The sequence below is a fragment of the Hydractinia symbiolongicarpus genome, chromosome 15 (assembly GCF_029227915.1).
Source record: "Hydractinia symbiolongicarpus strain clone_291-10 chromosome 15, HSymV2.1, whole genome shotgun sequence".
NCBI lineage: Eukaryota > Metazoa > Cnidaria > Hydrozoa > Anthoathecata > Hydractiniidae > Hydractinia > Hydractinia symbiolongicarpus.
The window spans coordinates 530,133-546,945 of record NC_079889.1 but is presented as its reverse complement, the minus strand read 5'-3'; the positions used below and the strand labels follow the sequence as shown (position 1 = coordinate 546,945).

The window sequence follows — 16,813 nt, the reverse complement described above, 5'->3', positions numbered from 1 at the left end:
ACTTAATAATTTCTACTTTTGTTGTTAATTGAACATGAAACAACTTCTCCAAAGTGTAAGATTGAAAAGTTTCTCAGAAAAAAATTTGGCAAAAAAAATAGCCATAGCAACACTGTATGTTTTCTATAAAGTTTTTCTGTTAGAAAGCAAGGGAGGCTAAATATAAAATGTCAACCAGTTTAGAAACTTCTACTCATCAATAATATATTAACTTCAGAGCGGTTTCAATATAGCAAAAAGAATTTGTTACAAACAAAATTAATATGTATCTATCCAAAAGCCAAGTGAACATAAAATATGTATGTTAACATAACGTTGATTCTAATTATTTGATAAACGGTCGAATATTGATTGAAATTTCTTGTACAGTGAATCACTTCACACGTTACTTTGTTAACAATTCGGCATGATAGTTAATTTTTATTTGATGCAATTTAACAAAAAAAAACTTTAATAGAATTAGTCCTATTAGCAGTTAAGTTTCAAAGAAGGAATTTTCGAAAAAAGTGATAATATCACTTTCAAGCAAAATGTGTTTCATTGTCTATTTTAAGCTTATGAAAGAAATCATTCAGAATAATTATTTAAATTTATCAATAAGGAAGTGAATAGTTTCCTATTTCATTACCAGTTTGGTTTATTCTGTTCTAGATTGAAAATCGTACTTAAACACGAGAAACACACCGTAACAAAATGTTAACTGACAGCAAATGTATTGTTGCTGCTTTAATCTCATTGGTATCACCTAACAAGCAACACAGATGATTTCACGTACAAGAAAGAGAATAACAAGCAAACATGGATTCCTACGTTTGTATTGCTTATAGTTTTGGATCACCTTAGAAGCAAATGAATTGCCTTTTAATTAAACATTAAAGACTGCTATTGCGGTTTCGATGTTTAAACCGAATTTGCGCTCGTGCTGTGAAAAGAGAAAAACGACAGCCTAACAGTCTATAAAGAGAAAGAACCATTTGAGCAGGATGTTACGGCTTGTACTTGTCCTGTTGTGGTAAGATGTTATTGTTTTTTCTTTAAATTCTTCTTTATTAACCTTTTTCTACTTCGATTTTTTCTTTCAATCACCAAAACATGCGAAAGGGTGGAAAGGTGAGTTGTTTATATTTATCCAAAGTTATAAATCCAATACAATTCAAATGTTTTTTACTGCATCACTGGCGTAGTATCCATTTCTTACCATGAAAAACAAAATCAGACAGGTACATAGCTCAGGTAGACAGCTCAGGTAGATAGCTCAGGCAGATAGCTCAGGTAGATAGGTCAGGTAGATAGGTCAGGTAGATAGGTCAGGTAGATAGCTCAGGTAGATAGCTCAGGTAGATAGCTCAGGTAGATAGCTCAGGTAGATAGGTCAGGTAGATAGCTCAGGTAGATAGGTCAGATAGGTAGCTCAGGTAGATAGCTCAGGTAGATAGCTCAGGTAGATAGCTCAGGTAGACAGTTCAGGTAGATAGCTCAGGTAGATAGCTCAGGTAGATAGCTCAGGTAGATAGCTCAGGTAGATAGCTCAGGTAGACAGTTCAGGTAGATAGTCAGGTAAATAGTCAGGTAGATAGTCTAGTGGATAGTCAGATATATAATCAGGTCATTCAGACATTAATTTGCTCATAATTTAGTAAATAAAAATGTGCTACGGCAAAGATATTTGGGTGTGTTTTTACTCATGTAGCTTCACTACGATTTGCTCAACTGAAGAGAACATGACACACCTCAACGCTAAATGCTCATCTTCCCTGCTTAAAACATTGCTTCGGAACTATGATAAGAAAGTTGTACCTAAAATCGATGGAAAGCCCGTAGAAGTGACAGTGCAGATGGCGATTAAAGATATGGTACCTATAGAGTCTATACACATGGTATTTTTTTTACTTGTTATATGACATTTTAAATTGTTATGCAGCGGTTAAGACTTACTATTTCCGGGAAGAATTGAAACAAAAAGTGATCTTATCTTGATAACATTAGGATTTTCTTTGCTTCTGTGATGCAAGTATTTCTGGCAATATTGCTATGACCTAAAAAATTGTCACACTTTTTTAGTGCGTAAAAGTTTTCCTTTCAGCTCCTCCATCTGTAGAAAAAAACCTATCTAATAATATGCAGATGTTGCATGCCCCTTCGTTAAAAATCAAGATATATCCACTCGAAGTAAAGTAATTTTCCATCAGGTATAGACTTGTAGAATGATATGTCCTACTTTACACGAATTTACACCTAGCATTGGCAGAGGAGAAGAGGAAGGCCTAACAGTCAATATCTAACTCTCTTAGTTTTGTGAAGATCCAGTTAAGAAAACTTTGCACGTATTAAAAAAATTTCTCTGTAAATTTCATCTTCTGGATGTTGATTTTTTTAGATAAAGTTGCATTTGAAAATTTTAGAAACATCTCAGCCTAAAACATTTGCACTAAGCAAATTAATTTTTGCTGGCCTGAGAGCATATCAAAGGTGTAGAAAAGGTCCAGATATGAGTTTGCTCAATTTTAAGGCCTATCTAAAACTAATTCTTCGTATTTCTGCAAAATTTAAGCAAAATGTGTTTAATCTCGTATTCTCATAATGTTTGGGTGTTTTGTGGATAGAGAGTACTATCAAGAAGAGCGTTGCAAATTAGGTTATTCTCATTTTTAGCATTATTCGATGGATATGTATTTTCGTTTATACTGGACAGATCCCCGACTTGCATTTGAGAACTTTACTCCGCCTTGCTCGAACTTAAGTCGTGGAATGCTTGCTCCAATTGCGTTTGCTGAAGGCATCTATAAACACATATGGAGTCCAGATATATTCTTCCCCAATGGGAAAAAAGGCCGAATTCATCAAGTGACGAAGCCAAACAGATTACTTCGGTTAGATCGAACGGGTTATATCTTTTCAAGTCGAAGGTATGGAATAAAGAAATTAAACTATGAAATCTTTTTTTTACCTATAACTATATGTTTAACGAGCTTGTAAATGAAGAAATAATGTTGCATGTTTTAGAATTTAAGTCATTTCCTTGATGAGATAATTCAGATTAAACCTTAGACTCCAAAATACGCCAATTGGCGCAATAGGATGCCTAAAATACCGACAATATTATAATGGATCAGGCTTATATGAAAGAGAATTAAATCTCATTTCTGGCGATGCCTAACTCCGCCACCGTTGAAGCGGGGTGTTGATGAAAATGTGATCGATATCTCAAGTTTTTTGGGTTAAGATTTAACTAGAAAAAAAATCCACAATTCATTGCTTGCGTATACGTTCTCAAAATTTGTTGGAAATTTTAAACCAAGAATGAATAAACATGATCAATGAAATTATTCTTTAGTGGTTATTTGATTTACAAAACAAAAAAAACCCGAAATCTATTAATAAAATAACTTGTTTCTTGCTAATTATATTGCTAGCTTCTATTTCAGAGCCTTTCTGTTATCATGTTTACAATTTTTGCTACAAATAAACTATTGTTAGAATTAATCTAACTTTAAGTGTACTACAAAAAAATCTTTGTTTTAGAATTACAGTCACACCTTTCTGCAGCATGGACCTACATAACTTTCCCTTTGATAAACAAATGTGTGAATTTACAATGTTATCTTGTAAGTTTATTTTTCTGCCATTTACTTCATATTCATATATAAACAGTCATTACCCATTATTTTGTGTGCTCGTTGCACGACACTTTTCTTACGGACAGACAGAGAAAATACCGCTATTAATATAGAGATAAAGATCGTTTGTAAAGAAGGTTTTATAAAAATGTTTTTTCTTTTAGTTGGATACGACTCCACACACATGCGTATTAATTGGAACAACGCGTCTGGTGGGCCCATATTTGCTCCCGTGGACAAGAACATGTTGGAGTACACGTTAGCTGGAATAACACATAACAGGACTGTTGTAAATTACAATGTGGCAGGTTAAAAATTCTTCATTTCTAGTCATAAAATATACATAATTTTGTATATGAAACTCATTTCCTACAAGCAACCGGTTTAAATAATCCATTTTTTGTACAAGTAACTCTTTTAGAAAGCCCATTTTCATATAAGCAACCAGATTATTGCAGCTACTAGTGACATCTTTAGCAACTGTCAGTAATCAGTTAACATAAGCACCCTCCTTAAAAAAAAAAAGATTTTGAAAGAATGTTCGCAGCAAATATTCTGTTTATGACTACTTGGATCTTAGGTTTTTTGGTTACATTCTTAGGACAGCAATTTAGAGACAAACGCTCTCACAAGTACAGCTTTCTCGAGTGTGATGGGAGATTTCAAGCCCTTTAGATTTCTTGTCTAGAGTTTAAAAACAAAATGCGGCAAAGCTTTTACTAGGGGTATATACAACTTCAATTAATATCTCTGCGTGTACTTTAACATATGTAATGTACCCGCCATCATTTTTACATACATACCTTAAAACACTCCTTCTTTTTTAAACAGGTCATATTGACACCCTCATTGTGACATTCTATCTCACAAGAAATAAGCATTATTATTTCTTACAAATGTACTCACCATGTATATTGATTGTCACTTTGTCTTGGATTGGATTTTGGATCGACTATCGGTCAACACCAGCAAGAGTAACTCTAGGCATAACAACAGTTTTAACCATGGCTACTTTAGGTATGCTTTATGTATTAATAATTTTCACCCATTGGGTGAAAAGATTCGTTTTTTTAAGGACAACTTTAATACAAACATAACCGGTTACCCCGGGCTGTACCGCAAAGTATCGCCCGAGGTCTTAATGCCGACCGAGCTTGCGAGGACGGTGCAATAATTGAGGGCGATATTTTCGGGACAGCCCGGAGTAATCGGTTATTATTGTATTTGTTAACCGTCTAAAATACAAAATAAGAGTTTCGATTTAGTGGTCCTGTGATAATATAATTCACTAGCACTACTTCCACTCGAGGTCAAAATTCGAAACAGATATGTCTAAAAACAAACATGCTATGCAGAAATCGAATGTTCGTATAGAATAAAAATTTGTAAACAAAATATGACGATGTTCGACACTGACAGAACAATGTGTAAATTTGAATATGCAATTATTAAGTAGTTACAGGGATTATTGAATTTTTTTTTAACTATCTAGCTAGCTGGCCAAAATTAATATGGGCTTCAACGAGTTTTATATGACTGAAAAATCAAAAATCTGAAGGAACGAGCCTTTTTGATATTTTTGATAAAACTGGATATCAGATCATTTTTTTTGCGGAAGAATGTAGCTGGTAGTTAACTAGCCGTGTTGAAGAAGCATCCAGACAGAAAGTTGATGAATCTGGTTATTTCAACTGTTAAACTTGACAATGTTATTGTTTCTATTCTATGAAAATGTTTTTTCGATAAATGTTTCCAATGAATCTTGAAACTTGTTTACATTTTAAGCTACCATTTTTATTGATGACGGGCAATACTGCAAAATATCGGCCTGTAGTCAAGAGCGCTAAGCCAATCAGAATGCCTATAAACATGTATTGCCTGCTTGCAAAATCCAGACGGTTAACAAAGGCGAATTCAAACTTAAGGCACGGGAAACAATAATTATGCATTTTCTTGTTGACTAACTAAAATTGCAAACACAAAAACGATTAATTTCAATTGAGACAACCTTGCTATATTGTTTGGATGAATTAATTTTCCAGTGAATTAAATTGCATTGGCAAAAACACAAACCTTGAATAGCTTAGATGTTTTCTGTTATTTTTAGGAGACAGTATTCGAGCAGCTCTACCACCAGCTAGTTATACAAAAGCATTAGACATCTACGTTTCGATGGCGTTTTGTTATGTGTTTTTTGCTCTTATCGAGTATGCAATTGTTGGAATTACAGATATTAGATGGAAAGAGAAAATCACGAGAGCTTCATCAAAGGTAACGATGCCAATACTTTTTTTTTAGTGTGAGTGGTGCAAAAGGTAATAAGCCCAAATACTGTGTCTACTTCATTTTGCAATTCGGAAGATGGGTACTAATTCAAGGAGAGAGGGGGGTGGAGTGAGGTGGAGAAGTGCTCATTACCTATTTTAAGAAATCATTGATATAAAGATTATAACATTTGTCTATGTATCCTCGCATGACACCACTGTTTACAAAAAAAAAATTGCTCAACAAACTAATTTTGTCCTGTTGTTTTGAAATATTTCCGAAATGAGCGTCCCCACTAAGAAATATTTTATCGAATTATGTTTTTTTTTGGTAATGGAAAAGCAATCGGGGAAAATCACCGCTTTTTCAAAGATTATATGTAGAAGCAAGAAAAAAAGCAATCACTTTAAAAACAATATTGTGCTTTGCCAAGTACGATTTCCTGTATCGAACTACTTCCTAATTTCCATGCTAATATCTGCCTTTTGTCTGTCTGTCCAAACGCGGTCGTGTAACCATGTACGAAATCTTTAGGCAGCGCAGAGCAAATGCGATATATATTATTATCGACTTTGCTGCGACGGGCGAACTCTCGTTAATTTTACGGTCCAACGAATAGTAATACATGTATTATCAATCACGTAAATATTTTAATGAGATCGATGCAAATGAGACTAGATATTTTGATTACACCGATAAATTTTATGTTGTTTTATCGTAGAAGCGTAGACGAAAACGTTTGTTTGATCGACAAAAGGTTTCAACGAATAGCAGAACATCGATCATCTCCATGAACGATACAACAACTAGATATAGAAACGATAGTTTTGTCATTGAGGAAACTGAAATTTCAAATTTTGAAATGAACAACAACACAAAACAAATGCCACGCCCTGTCAGGAAGCACGTGTTAACACCCAACTTTGATTTCGAGCAACAGAATGAACTAGAAAATCTTCATAAAGAAAGATTAAAGAAACAAAATATAAGCAAGATGGGAAAGACAAAGAGGATTATATCGAATAAGATATTTGAAAAACAACTGGAAAACCTCGAATCACACGTTATCGATCGAACATCTCGTTACGTTTTTCCAATAATGTTTATTATCAGTAATATTTGTTATTTTGCGTATTATTTGACACGGTGACGATGGAATTATTTGTTATTTTGCGTATTATTTGACACGGTGACGATGGACGCTGTCATTCCGACAGACAAAATAATGTGTAGAATATTCTTGTCAAAAAAAACACGCATACTTTTCTTATAAGAATCTGCTGTGACAGTAAGAACTATTCCAATTTCATAAAACCTTTCGCAGTAGAAAATTCTTTTATAGCGGACACCTTTTCACACTGGAACAGCTAAAACCTCACATAGCATTACCTTTATGTAGCGCACACCTTTTCACATTGGAACGGCTGAAAGTTCTCATAGCAAATCCGTCATGTAGCGCACACCTTTCCAGACCGGTGTAAAAACCTCTCCGGTGCAGAACGGATTTGTTATAAGAGCTCTCAGCTATTCCGATATGAAAGGTGTCCGCTACATCAAGGCATTGCCTTGAGAACTTTAGTCAATCCGATGTGAAAATGAGCTGGGTACATAAAGAATTTGTTACATGATTTTATCTCTTTCGGTGTGTTACAAGGCTTTGTTTGAGAACCCTAGAGTAGAAGAAATTGGTTGGTGCTCTTCGTCAGTCAATAATATAAAATTTAGTCGCAAATCGATAAGCAAAAAAAAAAACTAGCTTCGCAATAATATTGGTTTCACAGCTTCATAGCTGCTTAGTTATCTTGTTATTATTATCATGCCTAAGTTTAAAAGCGTCCATTCCTGGTAAAAATTTGACCTCAAAGACCTTAAAAATGGAGTAGAAGATGGAGTAGAATAGTACGGGTTTGCTTTACGGGTCAACTAATTTATAAACATTCAAAACCAATTAATTAGGTAACAGAGCTAACCCACTGTCGTTGCTGCAGTCTTCATCAATTTGGCCAAAAAACAACTAAACTTTTAAAACAAGTAAAAGCTTAAAGATAATATGCAGTTATGAAAGAAAGAACAAACGTAGACACGGTTGAGCAAACCACGAAGCAGGCTAGCTCTACTTATATGGAAAGGAGAATTCTGGCTATGTAAGATTTTGTTCACTCATAAATAAATATTTATAGCAATAGCCGTTATTTGTAGACCAGGATGGGTTCGTGCTAACAATGGACGGAATCTTCAAGCTCCGAATAAGAAATGCGACATATTTTTATTGACTTTGCTGCGACGGGTGAATTCCCATATTTTGTAAAGCTAACGACTAGTCTCTTTAATAATAATCTCTATAATAATAGGCGTATTTTGTCTGTCTGTCCTCAAGAAAATTGACGCGCAACGAGCACACCAAATAGCGTGTTATTTAAAGACGGACGACCCCGTGGATTTTTCAAGGGTAACGACTAGTCTGTATAATAGTAACTGTATTTGGTCCATAATTGTTATCGACAGCAAAATCGAAATTTTTACGGATTTTTGTTTGGTTCCACGCAGGTTAATTTTCGGAATCACGGCAGAACCTGAAAGAAACTCACGACTGGGTAGCAACAAGTTGTTTCCTGTGTTTTGTGTTTTTATTTGAACTTATATTGCGACAAAGCTTTTTTTCAATAGGATGTTGCGCCTATGTGCATGTGTGGCATGGTTCACCTGTCCTAAGCGCTTAGTCAAGTGTTAACGACAGGTTGTTTCATGTGTTCTTATTTAAATCGAAGTAACGATAAGGTTTTTTTTAAGAAGGGTATTTGGTCTATATGCATGTGCGACATGGTTTACCTGTACTAAGTGCTCAGCCCGGTGTCAAGATTAATTTTTATATTTTCACGAAAATTTATCCCAAATAAAATAATGACTGATTGTTTTCTGTTATGACAGGTTAACAACGGGTTGTAAGCTATATTTTTATTTCCGCTAAGGTTGGTGTAAGGTGTATTACACCCGAAACACTATAATTGTTGTGTACACATTACTCGTTTTACGATTTTATACGGTATATAAAAGACGGGCGACCCCGTTGATTTTCCCACGGGCTAACGACTAGTCTCTTTAATGATCTGATTATATATAGCTCTGCAATTGATTTTATTCTTACTGTTCTGTCTACTTTTTGTTTACAGCATGCTGCCATTTTTAAATTTCTAGCGTTCGCCTCAGATCACCTGAATCTGACTGCAGTTATATTATTGAGGGATCCCGCTGCTCATATCATCCCGTATTACCAATAATGTACTTTTTCGAGCAATGTGATTAAAAGGTTTTGAGGAGTTATAGAAAAATCAGGTCTGGCAAAATGTTGGACGATTTGTCTCACATTTTGTCCAAAATTGTAGATATCTACACAAGCTAACACGTTCAATAATGAGTTTTTGGTAGGTTCTCTCTATATTATTTTCTTTTTCTCTTCCACTCTAAAAAGAAGAATGAGATGGTCAGGACATGTTATAAGGCTATCGGATAACACACCTGTCAAAATAGCCCTTGTCTATGCTGAAGAACGGTATGAAAGACCACGTGGAAGACCTATTTCGACATGGCTTTTCATGATGACGAAACAACTTATGACTTATCTTGGCTATGGACCAAGACTTATGGCAGAAATATAAAAATAAAACAAAAAACATATTGATTTTATGCACGCATTAATTTATTTTACGGAACAATGCTTTATGAGGATGGCGATTCCACTCTACATTTTATAGAAGCCGGGTTACATTATTTAGTGTTATAAAATCATCAATTCAGGTTGAATCACAATTGTGTATTTTCCATTCGTTTCTTTTCAGTATATCATTTGCGTACTTCTTCATTTACGAAAAATGAATTATTAAGAAACGACCGATATCTTGTATTCTAAGCGAGTAAAACTGTAATATACGCATACATTGGTAAAATCTAGGAATTAGAATTCAGCTAGCATTAACTCAACATGCTTGTATTTAAAAGTACCAACATCCTTTGGAAACTGTTCTTTCTTCTAATTTTTTGGTAAGTTTAATTTGCACATTTTTGAGTTAAGAATCTAATGCTATCTTTAATTCTGTGTTATTTTTATCCCACTTTAACATTTTATTGATCCTTTTTTTATATTTTTGTAAGAAGTTTCAAATCAATCTGTCATTGTAGATCTTAACAATAATACTGACCAATTACTCTTTGTTTTCTGTTTGTTTATATGTGTAGAAAAGTTGATGATAGATGATTATACCTTACGCTACTAATTGGCTACTTTTATGTTTGCATTATAAGGGGCTTAATAAAAGTAACAAGAATAAAATATTTGTCAAAGAGAAATCTCTTCACCATACAGTTATACTTGATAAAAAAACATAGCTTTCCGTTAAAAAAAAGTTTGCAGGCGTCTCAGAAAACAGCTGAATTCAGGAACTTGTAGTAAAATAAAAACTCGTTAGTTGAATTTCAACCACCAAAACATTGCATACAAAGTTGTAGGAAATGACCAAAACCTTAATAGCCTTAGGCTCTAAATGGTTTCAATTTTTTTGGATCTTTTCCGGTTGAAAAAATATATTAGTATGGTTAACTGCCGAAAGGAAACACAAAATTGACAATTTTTTAAAATTTTGACGGCTATTAAGCTGTTTTTGGAGATGACTTTATAAGCCATAATCCGATATAGATAAGCTGAACGCACCCTTTTATCTTGCAATACCTTTAGAAATCAATTTTTTTACAATATCCCATAGCTATATTACCAGATTATGTTTAATGTATTTTAAGATGCCCCGAAAGATCTATAGTTGACTAAACCTAGAACCACAAAACCATCTTAAGATTCAATTGTGGTTCTAGCTAGCTACTCTGCTATGATCTAACCTAGCCACCTTAAATTATTAAAACCAGTGAAAAAAGGATAGGATGGATAACAATTTGCGTTGTTATATTTTTACGATAGAGCCGTATGAAACGCCATTTAAGCTGATATATTCTTTTGTTTCCAAGCTATGCAGCATGCCAAGCTACGCCATCTGTATCTGAAACTCTTGAAGAAATTTTGAAAGACTACGATGAAAAGGCGTATCCTTCGCGCGACGGAGAACGTGTTAATGTTAGTGTCCAAATTCATATTGAAGATATGATGCCAACAGAAAGAAAAGCAATGGTATGTCACTATAGTTTGTGTCAGTATACACAACTTTTTTTTAAGCATTTTAAATATCAATTTGTTACCTAAATTTTCAAAATTATTGGTTTTTGCCTGCAATTTTATGTCAAATATTTACCTCATACCTATGTAAAAAAATTACTTGGTTCGAAATCAGGGAAAAAGACGCTGTTTCATAAAATAATATGATTACTTTAGGAAACACGAAAATAAATTATGCAATGTCTTAATCTGTACAAACACGGTAGCGAATTTTCAAACTAACAGCCAAAAATAATTTGTCCTATCCATTACTTATACTAAATCAACTTAGAGGTTTTATAGATTTTAGTACCGTTGCCTATAAAAACATTCAGGAGGATATTCCTGGGTTTCTTTTTTCTGCTGAAAATAATCAGTAAATATGGAAAATTGGTTTTAGCAGAATCAGTAACTGCGCCAAAACATAAGAAAGAATCGCTTGAAAATTCGTGACAAAACCAGAAGACTAGGTCCAAGTCTGTTTTTCTTTTATAAAGCGCAACCCCCCGGCAAGTTTTGAATTTGTAGAGACGTGGTTATTCAGAAAAAACACTGCACAACATGATTGGTCAGTTAATTTTATTATTTTGCACATGTTCAGCGAGAGGAAACTTTTCTTTCAAAATGGATCGTAAAGGTAGCGCACATGTGAATTATAAAGCCATAAATAAAAAGTCAACTGCTAGTGAATTAAAAGTTGTTGCTTCACGACTGCAACAAAAAGGAGGGAGAGAGATATTTATGCAACTGAAAAAACTTTAGGGAAAAGGTGCGTAACTATCGTTTAGTTAGCTACTTCTCCTTTCCACTTCCAATATTTCAACGTAAGTTGCAAAAAACTGAAGTAAAACATCTATATTATAATGCCCGTATACGTCTGTCTGTCTGTCACGCAAAATGGTAGCTTAGCTGTGACGGGCGAACCCGTGGATTTTCCACGGGCTAACGACTAGTCTTATAAAACAATTTTGTGATAATTATGATATATCTTCATAATAAAAAGGACACATAGTAGTAAGTAGTTGGAGAGAAGAAAAAGCAAAAATAAGCAGAAATTACACTAGTTTACATTCATTCTATATTTCTACACTTCCGTCATCTAAAATCTATTTATTTAGCATTACTCAGTGTCCATGTATTTTCGTCAATTTTGGAAAGATTATCGTCTCGCGATGAATGTCACAGATTATCAGAATTATACAAAGCTAGAGATATTAAGTTGGGAATTCTCGGAAAAAATATGGACTCCTGATTTGTACTTTCCGTTGGGTAGAGAAGGAAAAAGGCATGATCTTGTTGAACCAAATGTTTTAATAAGAATCGGGTTAAATGGTTTTGTGTTTTTTAGCCAAAGGTAAGGAGGTGTTTGTTTCACGTTATATATCGTGGTATTTCAACCTTTTTTCTCATTTTATGAATTTTTCAGCAGTAGTCTTTATCTTAGTCGAGTTTTTATTTCTTGCAAGGTTCTTTACATGTATTTTTATAACCAATTTAATTGTGTGAACCCAATTTCTGGTCACTACCAACCTCAATTTGAACTTGAACATTGCCGGATGGGAAAGTTAAATCCCTTTCACACGAGCCCCTATTTCAAAACCGAATTTGTGAGGGTTTGCGACAACTCTTGTAGTAACAATGCCGAAAATTCTTTTAGATTGACGATAACATCGTTTTGTCCGATGGATCTAAGAAACTATCCTTTCGATATACAAAAATGTGAATTTCGAATAGAATCATGTATGTCTTGTTTTTAATTATTTTTCTGCCAAATATTGTGTAGTTCCTTACATTTTACGCTACTTTAAAATCCTTCTCCCAGATTCTGTAGAGGAATGGATAAAACTTCCGCTAATATCACTTTTATGGATGGTATAGTACCATCGGTAAATTAAAGTCGGCAAAAAATGACTAAATTTTGACTAAATTTAATATTTCTGCCGACTTTTTTGTCGAATTTTTTTTTTACCAACAGGGTATTAGGAACTTTACTTTGAAAGCTGTTTTCCATTCGCATAATTTAAGGCGGGCAAAATATTTTCAATCCAGCTTGCTAATATCTAGCGCGAAGAAAATGGTCGAAAACAATACAACTTTGCAGCGGTTTACAAGTTGCTTCCACTGAGAAAGAAAATACTTTTGTAACAGCAAACACTATACAGAATGGATAAACGTTTATAACAAGGATAAATAGGAGCTTGCTAATTCAAAATGAGCATAAATAGCTAGCTTTAGTTTTAGCTAAGTGTTTCCAGTTTAAGTATATTCAACTGGGGGTCTTAGCTACTGTTCTAGCTAATGTTAGCTTCCAAGTCCAGTGTTAAAACTTCTGGAATCCTTTTCACTAGCACTTCCATGTAAGCTAGTTTTGTTACCTATTGTTACTGCTGCTGCTGGATCTGTTGCTGCTTCAGCTTCTGTTTCTGTTACTGCTGCAGATTCCAAAAAATACTGTAGCAATTGTGGCTATATTACAAATTGTTTTCCCAACTCACCTTTATCCGCCATTATGTGTTCTTATCAAATATCCGCGCGAGTAAAGAAAGAGTTAAGAAACGTTTGACGTTTTTGAAGTAAAATGTCTGTCTTAAGTCCGCTTGTGATAATGTAATGCTTTTGTAATCAACCAATAGGATTGAAGAATTCAAGCGTAAATATTCCGTTTGTGTTAAGCTAAGCAAACGAAAAACATTTTTTTTTTTAGAGAGAGCCTGTTTCTGTTTCTGTTACGGTAATGGTATAGTAACATTCTATTTACCATGTAATTATAGACGCATATTCAAATATTCATCTGCAGCTGGATTGGAACAACGATTCCGGGGGTCCAATATTTCAGCCCAAAGACAAGAGCATGGGAGAATATACTTTCGATCATTTTACATACGAAAAAAGAATAGTTGATTACAATATCACAGGTAAAGTTTATTTTTATGTTGTCATTTTTCCAATTTTAAAACTTACTTCTGCACTTAACTTTTCGCCTAGTTTGAAAATGTATTGTGAGTGTTTTATTGACAAATATGACTAAGCAGAATACAGTGTTTAATAATCCACAGGAGCTTTCACAAACAGAGCTATATTCTATATCATATTGTGAAATAACGGATTGTATAATATGCAGTCCAGCAGGCAAAATCTTTCTTTTTGCTCTCCATACACTCACATGTTTATTCTGACATTTGCAATCAATATTCATAGTGAACGAGAGTTAGGTGTAGGCAGAGTAAGAAAAGTTGGGATTTCAAAGCGGTTAAGACAGAAGTGTCCAGTTTCTTTCTATCAATGGAAAAAAAGGTGATAAAGATCATTTTCTCCAATATTATTTCAGTTGGGAAGTTAAATTTCTTTCCTCAGGAACACACAAAAGAAAAAACATGGCGAACGACAGAGTGACACGTGAAACCATGGCGATAAAAACAAATATCTGAAACGAACCAAACAGATGCTTAAAAATTCCATACACTTCATCAAATATTTTTACGCTAAAAGCCCATACGTTTAACAGTAACGATAAACGATCAACTATTTTGACGACACTTGTGACGAAACAAAACTTATGACGAAACGATACATAGCTCTGGCGGTTAAACAATGTCAGCTATTTTAAAACGTATTATGGAGATTTTCAATCAAAGCGTGCGGATTGTACAATCACTCGTACCCAACGCTCACATCTTTAAAATTTTTTTCTCCGATATCAATATCAAAAAGATAAGCGTCGGGACTCGCGACTATGTAACTCGTAAAAAAAAATGCACTTACAGACACCCTATTGAAAACTAAATAGTTAAAGATAAAAGATTCGCAAAAAAAATTCAAGTTTCATAAATATAAAAAAAAATATTCCTTTAACAAATCGGTTTGTTAATTTCAATCGACAGGCGGGAATGAGACAATAACAGACAATAAACTAAAAATCCACTTACAGAAGCTTTTTTTCATCTCTTTAATAACAGCCGTATTCCGTCTGTCTGTTTCGCGCGAGAAAAAATTCGTGTTACAAAAACACGAAATGCAATAAATAAAGGACGGGTGAACCAGTGGATTTTTCCACGAACAACGACTAGTAAATTATAATACTCGTAATACGTTTGTCTGTCACGCAAAATGGTAGCCGCAGTTGTGAGAGCCACAAAATGCAGTGAATAAACAACAGACAAACTCGTGGATAAATCACCTTTTTTTTTCGTTCACAAAAAATCTCCACGAAATGATTACAAAGTTATGTTATTTTCATTTTTAGATAATTTTGATAGTCTGGTGATTACATTTCAGTTCTCCCGGAATGTCTACTATTTCATTTGGAATATGTACACACCTTGTATAATGATCGTTACGTTGTCCTGGGTTAGTTTCTGGATCAATTACCGCTCGATACCTGCAAGAGTCTCATTGGGAATAACCACTGTATTGACAATGGGAACGTTAGGTAATACTTGGTCTTAATATAAGGATGATAAAAAATATGTTAGCAATGTGTGCTTTTTATTTTCTATTAACCCCTTCTAATGTCCTTTAGCTGTAAGTATTTGAAATGTAGGGACATCTGTTACCATAAATTTATCTATGCGTGAGGCAAATAGACATGCTGTTAACGGTCTGGATTATTCAAGTCCAAAATTTAGCTACAGCTAATATTGAATTAAATTTTTCAACAAGAATAACATGGGATTATCGAAATACTAAATACAGAACGACAAATTTATAACATATGTGTTCTCCGTATTTTTAGACTCGTTGCTTTGTCTTTTTGGTTACTTAGTCAAATAAAAAATGACGAAGCCCAATAAATGTAATCAACTCCATATAATTAACTTCTTTAGTTAACTTACCAAAAAGAAAATCAATGCTACTGGAAAATAACGAGTTACTACTTTGTTTATTTTTTATTTATTTTTGACATCAACAGGGAACAACATTCGCAATGCAACTCCGACAGTGAGCCATACAAAGTTGATCGATTACTATGTCATCTTATGCTTCTTTTACGTATTCGCCGCGTTAATCGAGTTTGCTTTTGTCGGCGTCACTGATTTACACTGGAAGAAGTACGAAAGAAAACGTTCTTCGATTTACAAGAAAGGAAAGGGTGACAACTCAATGAGTTCATACAGTAATAATGGATATTCAGATGCTGAAGAACGTGGAGTTGAAAACGGAGATGGAAGAAGATACGACGGGGACAAAAATGCTTCAAAGCGAAATGCGAAAAGACGGGGCGTTATGTTTGCGCCCGATACGGATGTCTTAAATGAATCTTATCATGGTGTTCTTAAAAGAAAACAAAAAAAAGGAACCATTAAAAAAACTACTCAAGCTGTGGTGAAGAAATTTTTCAAAAAACATGAACAAAATGAAGATATTCACTTCATAGACAAGTGGAGTCGAGTTGCTTTTCCATTAAGCTTTCTTCTTGCGAATATAATATACTTTGTTATCTGCTTGAGAAGAGAGTGAGAAATGAACGTGTTATGAATTGAAATTTTTGAGTATTGGAATTTGGTACTGAAATAAAGGAGGTGCCACAACTGGAATTTTTATTTTAAAGGAGAAGCCGCCACCGCTGTAGAAGCCTAAAAGTTTTTACCAAAATGTTAAGAATATTTATATTAAAGCCATGTAATTCTCCCTCTTTACAGAAAATTTATTTATAGTTGGATGAATTTTGTATAATGCGCTGTGCTACAACAGTCTGTTTCATGCTACTTAAGACACAGCATCATCAAAAAATGTG

General features: G+C 34.0%; 2 protein-coding genes across 2 annotated transcripts; both read left to right on the top strand.

Moving 5' to 3' along the window:
• Positions 1-688: 688 nt before the first annotated feature.
• On the top strand, positions 689-7,542 carry LOC130628523 (glycine receptor subunit alpha-4-like). The gene is made up of 8 exons (XM_057441456.1): positions 689-1,012; positions 1,691-1,877; positions 2,653-2,906; positions 3,523-3,605; positions 3,782-3,925; positions 4,449-4,634; positions 5,725-5,888; positions 6,604-7,542. Exons 1-8 carry the CDS (start codon positions 984-986, stop codon positions 7,030-7,032), a joined length of 1,476 nt encoding a protein of 491 aa, XP_057297439.1. The 5' UTR covers positions 689-983; the 3' UTR covers positions 7,033-7,542.
• Positions 7,543-9,752: 2,210 nt separating this feature from the next.
• LOC130628525 (gamma-aminobutyric acid receptor subunit beta-like) lies at positions 9,753-16,742 on the top strand. The gene is made up of 7 exons (XM_057441459.1): positions 9,753-9,920; positions 10,896-11,055; positions 12,198-12,433; positions 12,737-12,819; positions 13,851-13,994; positions 15,323-15,508; positions 15,989-16,742. Exons 1-7 carry the CDS (start codon positions 9,862-9,864, stop codon positions 16,534-16,536), a joined length of 1,416 nt encoding a protein of 471 aa, XP_057297442.1. The 5' UTR covers positions 9,753-9,861; the 3' UTR covers positions 16,537-16,742.
• The last annotated feature ends 71 nt before the right edge of the window (positions 16,743-16,813 follow it).